The sequence below is a fragment of the Malaclemys terrapin genome, chromosome 8 (assembly GCF_027887155.1).
Source record: "Malaclemys terrapin pileata isolate rMalTer1 chromosome 8, rMalTer1.hap1, whole genome shotgun sequence".
Lineage (NCBI taxonomy): Eukaryota > Metazoa > Chordata > Testudines > Emydidae > Malaclemys > Malaclemys terrapin.
In genome coordinates this window covers 52,808,062-52,828,764 of record NC_071512.1, presented here as the reverse complement: position 1 = coordinate 52,828,764, position 20,703 = coordinate 52,808,062, and the positions used below count along the sequence as shown (strand labels likewise).

General features: G+C 45.8%; 2 protein-coding genes across 5 annotated transcripts in view; one reads left to right on the top strand and one right to left on the bottom strand.

Moving 5' to 3' along the window:
- RALGPS2 (Ral GEF with PH domain and SH3 binding motif 2) overlaps positions 1 to 20,703 on the bottom strand; it is a 287,833-nt gene that overhangs the window by 130,062 nt on the left and 137,068 nt on the right. For all 4 annotated transcript variants that reach the window (XM_054038029.1, XM_054038031.1, XM_054038032.1 and 1 more), the window contains one exon: positions 16,506 to 16,632. In XM_054038029.1, the coding sequence (XP_053894004.1) occupies positions 16,506 to 16,632 (127 nt within the window). The remainder of the gene's footprint in view (positions 1 to 16,505; positions 16,633 to 20,703) is intronic.
- LOC128842209 (myb/SANT-like DNA-binding domain-containing protein 1) lies at positions 1,243 to 4,932 on the top strand. The gene is made up of 2 exons (XM_054038035.1): positions 1,243 to 3,689; positions 4,398 to 4,932. The coding sequence occupies exon 1, from the start codon at positions 2,921 to 2,923 to the stop codon at positions 3,578 to 3,580; it is 660 nt and encodes a 219-aa protein (XP_053894010.1). The 5' UTR covers positions 1,243 to 2,920; the 3' UTR covers positions 3,581 to 3,689; positions 4,398 to 4,932.

Sequence of the window (20,703 nt, the reverse complement as noted above, 5' to 3'; positions counted from 1 at the left end):
GCGGTGCCGCGAAGAAGATCTTGGCCGCGAGTACGACCGGTGCCGAGGCGATATTCGGTGCCGGGACTGCGAGCGGCGTGGGGACCTGCTTCGGGACCTGGATCGGTGCCGAGGTTCCAGCCCTTGCGATGGAGGGCGCATCAAGGCAGGTTTCCCCCTCGACTGGACCGGGCGAGTCAACGGTGCAGTCGGTGCCGGTGGTTGAGGTGGTGCCGGCTCCGTGAGAGCTATTAAGTCTCTCGCCGCCGCGAAGGTCTCTGGAGTCGACGGGAGGCACTGTATCACTGCCGGTCTTGGTGGAGACGCTATCTGCACCGGACTCAACGGCCTCGGCGCCGGAGTCGACTGTGCTGGAGGCACCTGTTTCCGGTGCTCCACCGGCGGACGCGGCTCTACCCCCGGCACTGGGGGAGCCGGCGTCTTCGGCACGGATGTCCCCGTCTTATGGGCTTTTTTATGCCCCGGGGATAATGACCGGCGCCGAGGCACTGCTTGCGGTGCCGACGAGGTCCGGTGCCGGGGAGGCTTGTCTGACGCCACTCGCGTGGTCGTCATAGCCGGTGCCGCAGGGGCACTGCGCACCGAGGTGCTAGGTGCCGGAGCCTGACTTGTAGATGGAGCGTCCGGACTAAGTGCCGCCTCCATCAGGAGTTGCCGGAGCCGAAAGTCCCGCTCCTTCTTGGTCCTTGGTCTGAAGGCCTTACAGATCTTGCACTTGTCTGTTTGATGGGACTCTCCCAGGCACTTCAGACAGGAGTCGTGCGGGTCGCTCGTGGGCATAGGCTTAGCGCAGGAGGCGCACTGCTTGAAGCCGGGAGCGTTGGGCATGAGCCCGGCCCCGCGGCCGGGGGAGAAAGGGGGAGACGACCCCCTTAATCCCCTGAACTACTTAGAACAACTAGAACAACTTTTAAACTATTTAACTATTTAACTATAAACACTAGAACTATAACTATAACTATAACTGTGATACAACAAACTAAGCTAGGGAGAGTGGAGAACAGCTAAGCAGCGCTCCACAGTTCCAACGACCGTCAGGGGCGGTAAGAAGGAACTGAGGGGGCGCCGGGTCGGCTGGGGTATATATTCAGCGCCATGAAGGCGCCACTCTAGGGCGCTCCACAGCCGACCCGCCGGTGTTGCTAGGGTAGAAAATCTTCCGACGATCGTGCACGCGGCGCGCACACACCTAATGGAATGGATATGAGCAAGCACTCGAAGAAGAAATGAAGGTTATTTTCTTGTAACCTGAGTTTTTATGAGATGGCTCTGTATATTCACACTTATGGATACTGTGCCACCTTGTGATACTTAATAGTAGAACCCTCTCCAAGTAGGTCAGAGTGCTCACACACACTCACCTCGTATCCTTATCCTCAGCATCTCTGAATGTTCTGAGGCTGAGGCTATATAAGGTGGGGGCGGGGGGCGACAGCGCCCTCTTCTACCTTAGTTCCTTCCACTGCCAACTGAGAGAAAAGAACAATAGGACTCTAAGGCCTGTTCTACACCGGGAAGGGGGAGAGGGGGAGTTTGATCTAAGTTACACAACTTCAGCTACGTGAATAACGTAGCTGACGTCGACGTGCTTAAATCTACCCAATGCGGTGTCGTCGCTGCCTGTCGATCCTGCGGGTAACGTAGACAAGCCCTAAGAGGGAAAAAAGGGCAGAAGTGTGAACATGCAGAGCAATCTCAAAGAACTATAGTTACAAGTATGTAACCTTAATTTCTTCTTTGAGGGACTCTACATATTCCACTTATGGGTGGTTTGATAAACAGTTCTGAAAATAACCTGAAGGAAGGAACACAGCTAACTGAATAGAGACTGAAGCACCACTCTACCAAAACAAGCATCAGCCCTTGAAGCCAAATCAAGGGCAGAATGTTTAAGTAAAAGTGTCTCAGCAACAGAGACTTGCGTAAGGTGAACAAAAGACACTGCCACAGCTCTGGTGGAATGAGATAGTACCACTGTAGGTACAGGAATTTCTGCTACCATGTAACATTCAACAATCCATTGTTTAAACTATCCAGAAATAGCTTGGGAATACACAGTCTGACCCCATGTGATTCTTGGAATAAGAATCACACAATTGTCTGATAGATGTGAAATTCAGAAACTACTTTTGGCAAAAACCTGGGATCAGCCATCAAGACATTTAATTCATTCACCTCTCTGGCTAATGTAGGTAATAACAAAGGCCATCTTAATAGATAAGTAATACAGGTTCCAATTTCCTGGAATCTTTAAGCTGCTTTGACTTCCTGGAGAAAGACACAGGAGCAGAGACTGGCTTCCTTAGACCTTGGATCCAACAAATGCCAAAAACTTCAAGAGCCTCCTTAAGGTTAAGCACCTGCAATCATTTTTGCCTCTCCTTTGAGATCTAGACATGAAAGTCCAGCAGATGGAACACTGAGAAGGAGAGTGGCTCTCTGCCAAGTACTTCAGGCATCTAACACAATTGTCCAACACCGGGAAAACAACTGGACACCATAACCCTGAACGGACCATAACTTAACTAAGGCCTGGTCTACACTAGGAGGTTATGTCGAATTTAGCAGCGTTAAATCGAATTAACCCTGCACCCGTCCACACAACGAAGCTATTTAGTTCGACATAGAGGTCTCTTAAATTCGATGTCTGTACTCCTCCCCAACGAGGAGAGTAGCGCTAAATTCGACATGGCCATGTCAAATTAGGGTAGGTATGGATGGAAATCGACGCTAATAGCTCCAGGAGCTATCCCACAGTGCACCCACTCTGTTGACGCTCTGGACAGCAGTCTGAGCTCGGATGCTCTGACCAGCCACACAAGAAAAGCCCCGGGAAAATCTGAATTCCTTTTCCTGTCTGGGCAGTTTGAATCTCATTTCCTGCTTGGACATCGTGGGGAGCTCAGCAACACCGGCAACGATGCAGAGTTCTCCAGCAGAGGTGAACATGCAATCTCAGAATAGAAAGAGGGCCCCAGCATGGACTGATCTGGAAGTCTTGGATTTGATTGCTGTGTGGGGCGATGAGTCCGTGCTTTCGGAGCTGCGATCGAAAAGACGGAATGCAAAGATCTACGAGAAGATCTCAAAAGCCATGACAGAGAGAGGACACAGCCGGGATGCAACGCAGTGCCGTGTGAAAATCAAGGAGCCGAGACAAGCGTACCAGAAGACCAAAGAGTCAAACGGACGCTCCGGATCCCAGCCCCAGACATGCCGTTTCTACGAGGCACTGCATTCCATTCTAGGTGCGGCCGCCACCACTACCCCACCACTGACCGTGGACTCTGAGGATGGGATATTGTCGACGACCGCTTCCTCGGAGATGTTAGCGGACGGGGAAGATGAGGAAGGTGAGGAGGAGGACGAGGCAGTCGACAGCGCTTACAACGCTGATTTCCCAGACAGCCAGGATCTCTTTATCACCCTCACAGAGATTCCCTACCAACCGTCCCCAGGCATTAACCCGGACCCTGAATCAGGGGAAGGATCAGTCAGTAAGTGTTTTAAACATGTAAACATTTATTTTGAACAGAACAGGAATATTAACAATGGGTTTTTCATGATTTGTTTGCCCTAGGCGCTCTACTTTTTAGTCCTTGCCAGTGCAGCTACTGGAAAAGAAGGTCTATATGTCTGGGGATAGAGCTGAAATCCTCATGGGACATCTCCACAAAGCTCTCCTGGAGGTAATTGGAAAGCCTTTGCATGAGGTTCCTGGGGAGAGCGGCCTTATTGTGTCCTCCGTGGTAGGAAACTTTTCCTCGCCAGGCTATCATCAAGTACTCTGGGATCATTGCCTTGCAGAGCATGGCGGCATACTGCCCTGGTTTTTGCTGGCTTTCACGCAGCATGCATTCTTTCTCAGTCTCAGAAATTCTCAGCAGAGTGATGTCACTCATGGTGACCTGCTTAGAATTAGGGGAATGTTACTATTGGGACTGCTTGCCTGTTCCTTTACAGAATTGTCACCGGCGGTTTACAACCATGGAGTGGAGGCGGGAGAGGGGCAGCATACAGGGTTCTTTCCCGGGGACAGCCGCGAGGGGGTGGGACAGGGGCAGAGTTCATGCTTGCCGGATTGCCGGCAGCAAGAACTGGCCAACGATAGGAGCATTGCTTTGAACGTGCAAGGAGGACATTGCTATAATTTAAGTTTTAAGCAGCCAAAAGTCTACCATGTCTGCCTGCTACCCGAATTCCACTGTCCTGCCCCGCTTGTCTGATCTCCACTGCAAGACCCCAGGCACTGAATGCCAAGGCCGAAAATTCGACCTTGTCCTGAGTGCACATGTGATAGGTGCTGTGCATGGTCTTGTTCACAGAGAAAGACTATGTTCATTGTTCACAAAAAATTATCTTTGTGAGGAATTCACTCCCTTTTTCCCATCCCACAGCTGCAAATGTCTCCCGACCTACCCTGGCATCCCCCTCACAGAGGCTGGCGCAGATTAGGTGGAGAAAGAAAAGGACATGGGACGACATGTTCTCAGAACTTATGGGCTACTCCCGAGCCAATGCGGCCCAGCAGACCCAGTGGAGGGAGAACATGTCGCAATACCAGCGAGCACACAGCGAACGGAAGAAATGGCGGCAAGAAGACCAGCAAGCGACTCAAACGCTGCTTGGACTAATGAGGGAGCAAACGGACATGCTCCGGCGCCTTGTGGATGTTCTGCAGGACTGGAGGCAGGAGGACAGAGCCCCGCTGCAGTCTATCTCTAACCGCCCTCCCGCGCCACAAACTCCCATATCCCCCTCACCCAAAGTCCCAAGAAGGAGGGGTGGCAGGGGCCGTGAAAACTGTCACTCCACCCCTGCAGACTGCTCAAGTACCAGAAGGTTCTCATTCCCAAAAATTTGATAAGTCCTTTCCTTCCCACCTCACCCAAACCCCCATCCCAGTTTCATCCCCTAACTGTGTAGTTGCTAATAAAAGATACGTTTCTGTTAATTACTATTTCCATCATGTTCTTTTAGGGGAGAGTGTGTTTGAAGGGGGGAAGGGGATTGGTAATTGGAGAGGACAGTCACCTTTACCAGGGTACAGACACGGGGGCAGGTTCAGCAGAAGGTCACACACACATTGCAGTCACTAGGCACCCTGGTCAGTCTGGGAGGTGGTTTTCATGTTCTGGGGGGCCGGGGGGGCACGAGACTTTGTGGCTGGGGAGGGCGGATAGAGATCTTATGCAGCGGTCCTTATGCTGGATCACAGAGCCACGCAGCAGGGGATCTGTAACCATCCTCCACCGCCACAAAGTCACATAGCCCCCACACACAGAGTCCCGAAAAGGAGGGGTGGCAGCTCCGTTGAAACAACCAGTCCACCACTGCGGACCACTCTAGGAGCAGGAGCCTGTCATTCCTCGAGTTTAGAAGCGTTCTTTCCATCACTACGCCCGCTCCCCACCACAGTCTGCGTCCCTGTTTCAACACTTTACTGCGAAATCCGTAATAAAGAAAACGGTGTTCATTAACAAAGTTCCATTTATTTTATTTTTAAACGTGTGTTGGAAGGGCGGGGACGGGGTGAAGGGGGTATGTAGCTGGAGAGGATAGTCAACAGTAAGTGGGTAAAGAAACGGGGGCAGGTTCAGCTTCTCTTTAAACAAACTTAATAGTCACAGGTTACCCTGCTCACTGAGGAACCTAGCTTTCAAAGCCTCCCGGATGCACAGTGTGTCCCGCTGGGCTCTTCTAATTGCCCGGCTGTCTGGCTGGGCGTAATCAGCAGCCAGGCGATTTGCCTCAACCTCCCACCACGCCATAAACATCTCCCCCTTGCTCTCACAGAGATTGTGGAGCACACAGCAAGCTGCAACAACAATGGGGATATTGGTTTCGTTGAGATCAGAGCGAGTCAGTAAGCTTCTCCATCTCCCCTTGAGACGTCCAAAAGCACACTTCACCACCATTCTGCACTTGCTCGGACGGTAGTTGAAGGGTTTTTTTTCCAGTGTCCAGGGCGCCTGTATAGGGCTTCATGAGCTAGGACATTAGCGGGTAGGCTGGATCCCCGAGGATCACTATAGGCATCTCCACATCCCCAACAGTTATTTTGTGGTCCGGGAAGTAAATACCTTCCTGCAGCCGTCTAAACAGACCAGAGTTCCTGAAAACACGAGCGTCATGAACCTTGCCCGGCCATCCTACGTTGATGTTTGTAAAATGTCCCCTATGATCCACCAGTGCTTGCAGCACCATTGAAAAGTAGCCCTTTCGGTCAATGTACTGGTTGGCCTGGTGGTCCGGTCCCAGGATAGGGATGTGAGTTCCATCTATAGCCCCACCGCAGTTTGGGAATCCCATCGCGGCGAAGCCATCTATGACGACCTGGACGTTTCCAAGGGTCACTACCTTTGACAGCAGTAGCTCAATGATTGCGTTGGCTACTTGCATCACAGCAACCCCCACGGTAGATTTGCTGACACCAAAGTGATTCGTGACTGACGGGTAGCTGTCTGGCATTGCAAGCTTCCAGAGAGCTATGGCCACTCGCTTCTGGACAGTCAGGGCTGCTCGCATCCAGGTGCCCTTGCGCTTCAGGGCAGGGGACAGGAACTCACAAAGTTCCAGGAAAGTTCCCTTCCGCATACGAAAGTTTCGCAGCCACTGTCATTCATCCCAGACCTGCAGCACTATGCGGTCCCACCAGTCCGTGCTTGTTTCCCGGGCCCAGAATCGCCGTTCCACAGCATCAACATGACCCACTGCCACCATGATGTTCACGGAGCGGGGTCCCATGCTTTGCGAGAGGTCTGTGCCACTCTCAGACTTCATGTCCTCACCGCGCTGCCGTAGCCTCCTCGCCCAATTTCTCAGCATCTGCCTCTGGAAAAGGTGGCTGATAAGGTGCGAGGTGTTGACAACGGCCATAACTGCAGCGATGGTCGCAGGAGGCTCCATGCTTGCAGTGCTGTGGCGTCCACGCTGTCACTCACCAGAAAAGTGCGCAAACTGATTGCCCGCCGGCGCTTTCAGGGAGGGAGGGCGGGAGTGACGGTTGGATGACGACAGTTACCCAAAACCACCCGACACATTTTTTTCCCCAGCAGGCATTGGGGGCTCGACCCAGAATTCCAATGGGCAGCGGGGACTGCAGGAACTGTGGGATAGCTGCCCACAGTGCACCACTTCCAATGTCGACGCTTGCCCCATTAGTGTGGACTCACAAAGTCGAATTACTGTCCTTAGTGTGGATACACACGTTCAACTTTGTAATATCGATTCCACATATTCGATTTAAGTAAAATCGAACTACTCTCGTAGTGTAGACATACCCTAAGTATACTTATTACTGAACTATAACTACACTAAACAATTACAAAGGCAGCAAGAAATGGAGAAAACCCCCAGACTGAGTGGATCAGAGCAGTTCACTTCCACCTTGCACAACAGTTGGAAGGAACTGAGGTAGTAAAAGGCGCTGTACATTCTTTCCCTTAGCATGTTCAGAGATGCTGAGGGTATGAACACAAGGGACCATGCAAGCACTCTAACACAGTGGTTTTCAAAAAAAATTTCTGGCGACACAATTGAAGAAAATTGTTAATGCCTGCGACCCAAAGGAACTGGGGATGAGGGGTTTGGGGTGTGGGAGGGGGACTCTGGGCTGGGGCAGGGGATTGGGGTGTGGGAGGGGGTCAGGGCTCTAGGCTGGGGGTGCAGGATCTGGGGTGGGGCCAGGGATGACGGGTTTGGGGTGCAGAAAGGGATTGGGGCACAGGGTTGGGGCATGGGCTTACCTTGGGCAGCTCCTGGTCAGCGGCGCAGCAGGGGTGCTAAGGCAGGCTTCCTGCCTGTCCTGGCACCGCAGACTGCGCGGTGCCCCAGAAGCGGCCAGCAGCAGGTCCAGCTCCTAGGTGGAGATGCGCAAGCAGCTCAGCGTTGCTCTCGCCTGCAGGCACGGCCCCCTCCAGCTCCCATTGCCTGGGAGCCAGTGCTTGGGGCGGGAGCAGCACGCAGAATCCCGTGGCCCCACCTAGGAGCCAGACCTGCTGCTGGCCACTTCCTTAGCCAGACAGCACTGCCAACGGGACTTTTAATGGCCCAGAAGGCGGTGCTGACCAGAGTCACCGCAACCCAGTGCCTTACATTCTGTGACCCAGTACTAGGTCGCTGTCACACCCCAATGACACCCCTCCCTCAGGGAGTCCCCAGGGAAGGCAGAGCAGCATTGTATGTGGCTAACGCTGTTGCAAGCATCGCAAAGCATTTTGGGGAGGGTCAAAAGTGTGAGAGTGGGGAATGGAAGATTCCTTTTTAGGAGTACGAGAGGCCAAGGGGGGGGGAGGGGGAGAGAGAAAGAAGCAGAAAACGGGTTAACTCAGCACTTTAGGTAGATGCTGGCCCAGGCCCAAGATCATGGGCTCAACGAGAAATCTACAGATGAAAAATCTACAGCTGCCCAGTCGTGACAAGAGGAGAACTAAGTGGAGCAGAGCTGCAAGGATAGCAGTGAAAACAGAGCGAATGAGGCAGCGATGGTGAAGGCCAACAAGAGGGAAAACAAATTCTCCGGAGCCGGTGTGTTTTGGAGAAGGCCACAGCAAGCCGATTGGGACTGGTACAAATAGCACCAGGCACAGAGGGCCCTGGATGACAACACCCCCAAAGGAACCCAGGACTTAAAAGCCCTCCCAAGAACTGGAGCAATTCGGAGATCACACCGCAGATCCTGGACGACCTGTGCACACAGAACAGACCTCCCATCCAGCCTTCCCCCTCCTCTTTTCCTACGCTACACTCAGACCTGGCCAGACCTGGATAGTGAGTGTGAGAGTACAGAAGTGGGTTAGGGCTTAGGGCTTAGGGCACTAATGCTTTCTTCCTTCCTTTGAGTGACATGGAAGCATTTCCAGCACTCTCCACTGTTATTTTATTATTTTATCAACAAAGCTTTAAAATTCAGAGATGTGGTGTGCCTCGTCATCTACTCCCTAGAAAGATCCTGTGGTTCCAGCCTGATCAACTGTGGGCCCAGGCAGATTGGTAACGAAAATCTGTCACATCACAACCTGCACTTTGAAAACCACTGCTCTAACACACACTGCTTAGAGAGGATTCTACCATTAGGGACCAAAAGGCGGTGCAGTATCCATAAAAGGGACTGTGCAGAACCACTCAAAGAACTGTGCTTTAAATATATTTGCCAGGTTCTTTGCATATTAACCTGATCCTGAATAAGTAATGTACAATATAGTATGTTAATGTTTTATTGCAACTTTGCCTTAATAAAAAGTTTCAAAAATTCCCCCAAAACAGTAAGTGCTGTATAATGTTACACACTAAAAAAAATAAAAAAGATCCTTACACACTAAAAAAAAAAAGATCCTAGGTGTTTCAAATTGGGCATTCAAAATTAGTGGATACTTTTGACCTTAATCTCTAAATCAATATCTGTCCCTCCATTCCCCATTTATATAATGGGGATAATACCAATTCATCTCATAGGGGTGTTATGAAAATACATTCACTGTTTGTGAAGCATTCAGATAATATAGTGATGAGCACCATAGAAAAACCCAGGAGGAAACCAATAATTCTGTTTCCAGAGTGGAGTTTGAATAGCATGTAGTAAATAAAGCATAGGGCCACACAATGAACAAGGAGAAACATTATTAAAAAGTAGCTCATTAAGTGAGCATCGTTCATCCAGTGCACTGAATGAAGCAGTATCCTAAAAAAAAGATCATGTAATTAAAGACTGTCATGCATACACACAAGGGAGCCAATTAAGGTTGCATAAGCAACCTTAATTCTGACATTTCCTAACTTCTGAGTGCTTGACCATGCAACCTTAATACTGTTCTTTTAATGTACATTTTTGCATGCAATACATACATGCACACACACCCATTAAATACATGTGTGTACAATATATATACACATATACACGCACACACCCGTTAAATACATGTGTGTACAATATATATATATACACACACACACACACACACACTCACACACACACACTCACACTCTCTCTCTATTTCCCCAAGAGAAGACTTACAAGACTGCAAAAATCACTTCTCAAGGGAAACCATAAGCAGTGCACTTGGAAGATTTGCTCAATTTACTGACTTCAATTTTTGCCTGACTAAAGGTATTTTTCTGCATATTTTCTTTCCCAGAGTAACATCCTCAGTAGTATAAATTGTATTGCTGCCTCATTAGGAAAATGAAGTAGGCATGCCTACAAGAATTATACATGGAGAATATTTATCATGTTCCATATCCCTATGCAGCACACTGTTCTGTTTTTCTCTCTCCTACAGAATGAGTGTTGTCAAAGTGCCAAATTCCCAAAACAACACTTAAGATTGTTCTGTAATTTCTGACAAGAACAAATAAACATTTTTAATGATTTTCAGATTTAGAGCAGTAATTCACACACTTTTTTTCCTTACGATTTGCCAGACTAGTACTTGCCAGACAAGTGTTTACACCTTTACTCTGAGAACCTCTTCTTCTCCCCTCCCTCAGCTCCAACAGTTTAACACTACTGATCTCACCTTCAGTGAAACACAAATATAAAAGACTATTTCAAGGAGTAGTAAATTTTAAGCTAAGAAAACATCTTTTATTTCTATCAGTACGACCCACTTGTTTCACTGTGAAGTCTGGCAGCACAACTATAACAAGGGCTTTGTCAGGATTTCCATTATAAACCTTTTTCAGAGAGGTTATATTTTGCTTAGAATAAAATAAACATGACTTATCCATTCTCAGTTTGCGTTGACCATTTAAATTGGCCATATAAGATATGTCTTCACTACAGAATTAACTTGGGTGACTGGCATCTAGGTTTGAACATCCAGGTTAGCCTAGCCCAGGTGTGAATGGCCACACTGAAAAGCCACATTTGAGTTACTGGGTGCACATTGGTGCTGCACACTTGTATGTCACTAGGAATTCTGGGGGCAAATCCCATGGTTCTTAGCACTGCAGAAAGTGGGGATGCTCGGATTCCTTCCCAGTGAACTGTGGAAGAATGTGTCTGACCTTCTTGGCTCACTGGAGAATTATAAGAAGGAACTAGAGGACTATCACCACGAGCGATTTAGCCTGCATGCTCACTTGTGCTTTAGCCTATAACCACAGATGTACCAGCAAGCCCTAGGTGAAAGCAACAAATTCAGGTTAGAGGTTTGTGTGTCTGTATAAGAGTTTAGGGACAACATGCAAGTAAGAGCTCGAGTTAACTCTACAGTGAAAATATACTCATATTAATTTTGGAGACAAAACTGAACTCCTTTTAAATTTCTGAGACAACACCATAGTTGTCCTCTTTTTGTGTCCTTCCTAATCCCACTACCAGCAGGATCCTTCATGACCATTGCCAATGTAACTGTTTCTACCACCAGCAGGGATCTCAGACAGCATGTGGCAATCAACTTGCCTAGTAAGTCCAGAAAAGTTACCTTTATAAAGCAATGCCATTCTCCCAGTTCCTGGAGTGATATCCAAAGTTGCTTTCCAAATTAAGTTTGTCTTGCCACAGCAGAGCCATTAAACCAGTTAATCGTTTAACAGCATTGTATACGTAATTTAACACAGAAGCAATACTCTTTCTGTACACATTTTACATACCAAAGAACAGAAAACAAACAAAAAACCTTTAATAGATTATAGCCTACAAGTGGAAAATCAGAAACAGATTAGTGAATTGCTCTTTTATTGAATATTCTTCTACTCATTTCAGTAAAAATCCCTAGTTAACAACCTTTAGAGAGAATATTTTTATAAATTCTCAACAGGCCTTACTACAGGTTAAATTTTTCATTGCAGGAAGAGATTAACTGAATTGAACAGTTAAGCTTCCAAGACAGTTCCAGGTTTACTAAGATTACTGTTCCAAACCATTTTCATTTGCTTTTCCAGCCATTTATCCCTAAGAAGTTAAGTAACATTAGAGAAAGAACCCCAGAAAAGTATATCTAATTCACTATTCCTCTGGAGAATTAAAATGAAAGCATACGACATTCTTGTCACTAACAACAACTAGTACTGTATAAAGCCAGATGATAGACTAGTTTTTAAACTACAACTGGTCCCAGCAAGAAGCATTACAGACATCAACTAAACCAATTTTTCATTTCTAAGCAAAAAGGAAATACACATTAGACTTTAATAAATTGACATGTTATGTCCAAAGACTTACTCTACAGCAGAATTTGGACAACAAGTTGTTCATGTGTCTAAAAGGACATGTTTGCACTGGCACAAACTTGAAATAAAGGAAGAACAATCATATAGTTTTCCAGTATTTTTCTGTTTTCCCTTGCCAATTTTGCATATATTTGTATTTTGTACACTTAAGGAAGCAACAGAAAAAATCCAAATCAGCTAGATAGAGAAAAATGTCTATTATTTCTAAAATGTTAGATACCAGAAAGACTGTTTAAGTAAGAAGCAGAGAAGCCCGGGATATCTGGGATGCTGAAAGAAGCCTGGCCTACCTGGTAAATTGTTTTTGCTTGGATTGATACCATCTCAAACCCATAAAATATAAAAGCTAATGCTAAAAAACCTTTTAATAGCTTTAAGTTGGAGCTTTCCAATACTCTAGAGAAACATTTTCTAATCTTGGAGGTTTGGAAGAAGTCAAAACTTAAAATTCCATTCTGATTATGTTTTATGCCCCACCTCCCAGCCCCCACACCCAGTTCAGTTCTGATCTGATTGCAGTGATTACAAATCTCATTAATCAATCTCCTATGCCATATCTCTGAATACCTGAAAATCTGTTTTTAAAGTACATGAAACATTAATCTCTCTATATAGGAGTTCATGAGCAGAGTCACTGCTAAAATCAAGCAGGAATTGCCAAAGAGGTAGAAAGTAGGTTCAATAAACTGATTCTAAAGAGTGGGTATCATTGAACAAAGTATTTCCCCTTCCCCACTGTTCTTTTTGATTGAGTGAAAGTCATATGAAACTTTTCAGCAATTTCACAACACCCAAATGTTAACATTTGTACCCTGAATGTGATTCTCCCAAAGTCTGAAGCTATTTGAGTCTTAGGGTGGGTTTACAGTATAAGAATCAGATTGAGGGCAGCCAAAGAACTACTGATCAAAGCTTCATAACATTATGACTGCAAGCCTATCCTATAATGTTTTCTTTTAAAATTTTAAATATGTGCTATATTGATCCTCTTGCTGGCCCGCCTCACAAGGAAGATTCCCCATTTATTTTTTCCCCCTTTGAGATTTTGCTTACCGTCTTCAGGCCTCTTCAGGAAACCCAAAAACATGTCCCAGAGTGAGACTGGAGTTCAAGAATGGAATCCCTGGAATCAAGACACTCTGGGACAAGTTTTGTCCATTTCTATCGCATGGGATCCACATGAGCCACATCCACCTATCTATCTTACTTATTTGGACCCCATCACTGTAGTATCTGAGCATCTACACTCTTTAATGTATTTAGCCTCACATCATCTCAGTCAGGTTTTCCACATTTTGCAGATGGTGAGCCAAGGCACAGAGAAACTAAGTGACTTGCCCAGGGCCACACAGGGTGTTTGTGGTGGAGCAGGAATTGAATCTGCATCTCCCATAGCATTGATTAGCACTCTAATCACTAGAGCATCCTTTTTCTCTTCTCTCAAATGGGTTTGCTAGAGGCCCTTTCCTGAGATATTATAAGGGGACCCTTAGGAGGCCTGATATAGAGGTGACAGGACTGGGGACGGGACTAAGAGTAAAGGCCCCTTACTAAACATTCTGGCATCCATGTTGTGTTCAACGCCTTTCATTTGTGGCCCCAGAGCACCACAATCAGGAGTGGCGGTTGCAGGTGTGAGTTCTAGACACTTCTAGCGTACTGATGTTCTGGCACTGTTCTCCTGAGAAAGGGGAGGAAGGAGGCACTTGCCTTTGGAGTGGGCTGTTACAGTCCTGCCTGGCTCCTCTTCTGTCTGGGGTAGGGGAAATTACATGCCACTGCCCACACTGGGCTTCTAGGATGGTGCCTGCATCTCATCCATCCAAGTCAATCCTGCCTGGTTTTGCTTCTGCTTAGAGAAAGACAGCCAAGGTGACCCCTGCCTTGATAGGACTGTTGAGAGGGGAAAATGTATCCTACCCCCAGAGGAGGTGAAACTCCCCACTGTGACACTCAGTAAGAAGGGATGAAGTGAAAGAATAAACCTCTTTTTTGGCCTAGTTTTCTCCCTAAGCAACTGAAGGGATATCAGCTACTTCAGTATTTCACAAAAGGAAGCAGAGCTGACAACTTATAAGGCCAACAAACCTGAGACACAGCTGACATTTAGAAGTTTAAATTATAGAACCAAATTGCTAATTCAGAATTACAGATTTTTTAAAAATTTCCTCAGAAAACCTCTTCAGTGCAAAGGTCTAGTTAACTCTGTCTGCTGCTGTTGAAGCAGAACAAAACTAGTGGGAGCTGCAGGGGGCTGAGCATTCCCTTGTTACCATGGCCTGACAAGACTGATTCTTTACCCCCACATAAGATACAGAGGCTGAAGTACCTATCATGACAGTTATGTGGATGTTAGCACAATAAAGGATTTCTAATCCCTACGTCCAAGAGGATTTAAAATAGCCCAAAGAAGTAAGGAAGAGAAAATAGCAGATTTAGAGTTTGGGGGAGGATCATCAAGTCTAGTCAACTGTAGTGAGCCATTGGAGCTCATCTTGATGTAGATAAAGAAATAACCGATATCTGCAACACAATGCATATTAAGTGGGATGAACTCATGTGACCTGCCTGATGTTTCTGGGAGAGGGAAACAGTCAGACAAGCATTTCTTTAACATTTGTATAATTACTGAAGTTTTATATAATTAACGTTCAACTACAAAAATATCAAAAATACACTGGTAGGCACTAATCCTGCTTAAAGCTGCTCTTTAAAATCAAGTAATTCCAAAAAACTGGTGAAAATATTTGATCATAACCATAAAAACTATATCCATTAAGCAAATACATAAATAAATCAGTAAAGATTTCTTAGAAACATAGGAAGGCAAATTATTCATGATAAATCTCTATAAATCACCCATTTTATTTTTTTATATTTTGTAGCACCAATTAAATATCCTAGTCACTTCAGTGTAATCAAAGTGATAATATATGCAATAGAAATCAGATTCCACAACACCTAGAACAGATTCCAGAAGTTATGCTTACCTCTGAAGTTAGTGACTGATGACTTTTCATTATTAAATTTATAGTCAAATGTTTAGTTCTTGGAAAGCACTTCCAGGAGCAACAATCTCTAACTGCTTCTCCATGAGTCAACCATTAAGTCTACACAACATCTCCAAGAAAACTGATACTCTATGTAAAATCTTAGGAGCACTTGAGAGGTTTAACAGGAATTTTTCTTCTTAAGTAGAAAAGTTATTTCTTATTATATCAGAGATGAGCAAACTACGGCCCGCGGGACCGTTCTGCCCGGCCACTGAGCTCCTGGCCTGGGAGGCTAGCTCCTGGCCCCTCCCCTGCTGTCCCCCCTCCCCCGCAGCCTCAGCTCACTGCACCACTGGCACAAAGCTCTGGGGGGGGTGAGCTCCTGGGGCAGCACAGCTGCAGAGCCCGGTCTGACCCAGCGCTCTGTGCTGAATGGTGCGTGGCTGGCTCCAGCCGGGCGGCGCAGCTGCCTGTCATGGTGCAGCCACGCCACCAGCCGCCGGTGCTCCAGGCAGTGCAGTAAGGGGGCAGGGAGCGGGGGAGGGAGGTTGGATAGAGGGCAGGGGAGTTTGGGGAGTGGTCAGGGGCCGAGGGTGTGGATGGGGGTGGGAGCGGTCAGAGGGCAGGGAATGGGGGGAGTTGGATGGGGCAGGGGTCCCGGGGGGGGGGGGGGGCGCCAATCAGAAAGGAGAGGAGGGGTTGGATGGGGTGGTGGGGGGCAGTCAGGGGCGGGGGTTCCGGGGACAGTCATGGGACAGGTAGAAGGGATGGTTGGATGGGGTAGGGATCCGGGGGAGGGGGGCGGCAGTCAGGAAGGAAAGGGGGAGTTGGATGGGGTGGGGGGAGCGGTGGAGGACAGTTAGGGAAAGAGGTTGTTGGATGGGGCAGGGTTCCCAGAGGGCAGTCAGGAAGGGGGGAGAGGGGGTTGGTATGGGACGCCAGGGGGCAGGGAGTCCGGGGACGATCAGGGGACAGACAGCAGGAGTGGTGGATGGGGCAGGAGTCCTGGGGGGCGGGTGAGGCGCGTCAGGGGGCGAGAAGCAGGTAGGTCGGATAGGGGGCGGGGGCCGAGCCACACCTGGCTGTTTGGGGAGACACAGCCTCCCCTAACTGGCCCTCCATATAATTTCTGAAACCCGATGCGGCCCTCAGGCTAAAAAGTTTGCCCGCCCCTGTGCTATATACAGAACATTTACAGCCAACCAAGTGCTTCTACATTCTTTGTAAGAATATATATTCTCAAATACAGCTTAAAAGATGGCTTTTAGTTTTTCTGCAAGTCACTGTGCAAGTACTATTGCCTTAACACTGCACACCAAACATATTAAGCTTACCTACCTAAATAAGGAATACAAGGAGTCATCTTCAAGCTGTTAATATAGTCTCTAAGTCGTTTGTAATTATCTTCTTTACTCATAACATACTCCAACTTTTCAAAGGTAGTTTTGTCTTTTCGGCTCAATAACTAGAAAAGAAAGACAAAGATAGAAGGGTTGCAGTTCATTTAGGGTTGAGATGAATTTTGCACTTAAAGCAGGATTCAACCAGTTTGTTATATATGAAGAATACTGAGTATCATCCCAAAAATTACAGCTCTTACTCTTCCAGTATAGAATACATTTTCTCAGAATTTACAAGAAAATTGGTTAGTTTATGAGTTAAAATTAATTTTTAAATGGATCCTTTAAGAAATTTAGCACCATGTCAAACCTTTTTTTTGGCCTTGAATTATCTTAATAATGCAGACTATTAAAACGTCTATATCAGTTAAAACTCAATGAACTCTCATGCACTGGTTACATTTTTTTAAAGGATTAATTTTTTTTACTGTTATTCTCCATTATTGAAAGTGTCTTCTTCAACAGGTATGCACAAATAATGTTCTAATACAAAGAATTCCATGAAGATCTATCTTCTTTCAAAATGGCCACTATCTTCCATTGCTCTCAATAGGAGTGAAGCTAAAAGTCCCCTTAGCAGAAAATGGGAGTGAAGCTAAGTTGATTGCAGGAAATATGGTTGCCCTAACAGCATAGGTCCGTAACAAAGCCCTATTTCACAACCATGCCATTTTGGTTGAGCTATTGATAGTCTTATGGTTTCTTTATCTTGAAACTTCATGACCTGTAAATTTTCCCAATAAGTTTATTTTCCAGTGAAAGAAATAAGAGCTGATTAAAATCTAGTGAAAATTTTAAAGTGCACTATAATTCTTTAAAATCAATGTATTGCCTGATGCAGACATACTGGTATTCACATACAAAAATTCTGTTTAGTAAGAGAAAGATGCAATAGGGGCTTGGATCTGCCTTCTCCACAGAAAAGTACAATGGTCTGAGCACAAACCAACTGTGTATATTGTTCTGTCAGCAAAAAGGCAGTTGTATTGGCTCTTTTTGTCACAGGATCATCAGTTATAACAGAACTACCATTGAGTAGCCACATTAAAGGTTTTATTTCATTTTGGGGCCAAAATTTAAGGTAATGTAGAAAAATGTTTAGATTGACCATTTTGGCAGGAGACTAGATGTTCAAATCTCTCAACCAAAGTTTTAGCTATATGTGAAGATGAACAGTAATTAGTAGTTAAAAAAGTGTAATGAGATATCCTAGGTGTGTAGGTACATAACCTTGAAATTTTACACCGCCACTATAACCAAAATCTACCTGGGTTTCCATGACAACGATGGAACAAATCTATGAACTTCTGCAAAAATAAAATTGCATTTATTTTACACCTTTTGCCTTTCTTGACTATATTTTCTGCCCACAAACTTCACTAGGATGCAGCAAATATTACACCAGCTTTCAGAGAGATGCCATTTTTAAAGGGAGAGAATTGTCATCCAGAAAATTGTGTTCCTTGAAGTTCTGGCCCTACGCCCATCTATGAAACAGTTGAGTCTTACATCTACTAAGAGAGGTTGCTAGGTTTGGGCTATTGCAGATTTCCAGGGAAAGATACAGAGCTGAGGACAGCCATGAGGATAATGGCTTGTTGGGAACTCATGTAATAGTTTAAACATCTCTGCAGAGAGGAGACTGTGGCAGAGCATAGAGGGAAAAGCAGTCTCTGAGGTAGCTGGAGCTTAAGTCTAGACAATTTAGATGCCATGATCACAGCCATGTTTTCAAAATACTTCATTTTTCAAACCAGCATCATCTCCATCTTGTCCATATTTAGTTGGAGGTCTCACCATTTGAGTTAGCAGCACCACATGCTCAATAACACTGAAGACTTCTGTATATTTTAAATGTATTGGGCTACTGTTAGAGCTCAAAGTATTAGCAAGGATGTCTGATTTTTTCACTATTATCAGGCTCCGACATTTGGGATATGAAGTTTACTTTTTAGGTTTGTATTCTCAAAATGGGTATTTGCAGCATGATTAGTCTAGACGAATTCATGTATTTTCACCATGTGTAAGGACCTACGTTTCTGGTTTATATTTTTTCTAAAGTTTCCAGGAAATGTATCAGTATTTATTTCAAACATTTAAAAAGGGTGAAAAATCAGTGCAAAAATTTACCTGGAAAACTGTGAAATTAATATCAGGGTTAATATTGGAGGACAGAACAACACGGGAGGAGGGAATCAACAAATAGGAAAAAAAATTGTTTATGGAACAAACTATTAGTGATTTGTGCAGTTATGCTTGACATAAGGGGCTTCATCAGTGTGAATTCCAGTGCTCCAGGGTAGCAAAGGCTTGCAGCAGTTTTTTCAATACTCTCAGATTGCAAAATCATCATCTTTCCTGTATCAGAGGTGGGATACAGGGGCTAGGAGCCAAGAGAGCAGATCCTAGTTCCTGAGACACAGTCCCGCCATCAGCAAGGGTGCTGCCACTATCTTCCTCGCCGCAACATGCCCACCTCCACTTATCTCCCTGGGGCTGCACAGGAATCAGAGTGACCTGTTCCCAGCCTGGGAGCAAGGGGGTTCTCTGTCTGGTTGGTGAAGCAGACAGAGCTCTGTGTCCTGGGGTTCCTTTCCATGGGGTGTCATATCTCTGAGCTCAACTACTCACAGGTGTTATGGGGGTGGGAAGAGGATGCTCAGAGGGGAGACGGTGTACCTGATACAGTGACAGCAAGCAGGGGGTGGGGGAGGAGGATTGTTCCCAATGATTGTTCAGAACTGCCTTTTTTGAGGAGTTTTGTGGGGAAGAAGAGACAAGTAATGTTGCAGGGGGAGATCCTCAGAATCTATAAGGAGGGTCCCCACTTTACAATTTTAAGACCCCATATGTTTGAAGAAATACCAACACACATGAAGAAAAAAATTACTTACCTTACAGTAACTTGTTCTTTGAGTGATTGTGCACATATACATTCCACTGTAGGTGATGCATTACCAGTTCCCTTATAGGACCAGGAACTTTGGCTCATCCAAACAGAGACTGTAATACCCGATTTGCCAAAGCTGACTTCATTGTGAGAGGGATGAGTGATGGCATAAAGAGTGGAAAGTACATGCAGATGACCACATGTACAGTATGCATACATATTAGTTATTGGAACATTGCTCAGGAAAGCTGATGAGGTGGAGTAAGTTGCTATTCTTGATGGAGAAGAGAAGAGACTTTAGCAAGATTGTAAAAAAATTTTAAACAGACAGAAACCAAATGTGAGATGCATTGAGAGGATACTGATTGACCTTTAATTATTTCAGTATAGTTTACAAAGATTCTGGGGGGGGAGGGGGGGAAGACCTGAAGGATCTAGCGTGGTCCAAGTAAAATGCAATGGGCTCTATGAACATCCGAAGCATGGAGTGAGTCTTCAGCCTCAGATGAATGGAGGCTTGGTTGGTTTTTTTTGCGGGGGGGGGGGGGGGAGGGAGGGGAGAATCACCAAAATTAATCATTTGGCTTAGATGGAAGGCTGAGGTTGCCCTAGGCAGAAACTTGGATATAGCTTAACGGATACCTTATCCTTATGAAAGTCTGTGAAAGGAGGATCATCCAAGAAAGGGTGAAGTTCTGAAACCCTCCTTGCAGGATTTATATCTAGCAAAAACACCACCTTTATTGACAATGAATGTAAGCTCTCAAACAGGGGCCATCAATTTGGAGAGAACTAGATCTAAATACCATACTGATACAGAAGCAGACAAGGGAGGGTAAAAGTTGATTAGGCCTTTCAAAAACCAAGAAATGAGGGGATGAAAGAAGATGGAAAAAACATCTACTGGTGGCTATAATGCAGAAATAGAGGTTAGGTGAACTATCACAAAATTATTTGAAAGGCCTGATGATTTAACAAAGACAAATGCAAAGTGCTCCACTTAGTAAGGAAAAATCAGTTTCACACATGCAGAATGGGAAGAGACTGTCTAGGAAGGAGTACGACAGAAAGGGATCTAGGGGTTATAGTGGACCACAAGCTAAATATGAGTCAACAGTGTGATGCTCTTGCAAAAAAAGCAAACGTGATTCTTGGATGTATTAACAGGTGTGTTGTGAGCAAGACACGAGAAGTCATTCTTCCGCTCTACTCTGCGCTGGTTAGGCCTCAGATGGAGTATTGTGTC

Excerpts from the sequence above, each read along its gene's own strand:
- LOC128842209 (XM_054038035.1), top strand. The coding sequence starts at position 2,921 with ATGCAGAGTTCTCCAGCAGAGGTGAACATGCAATCTCAGAATAGAAAG.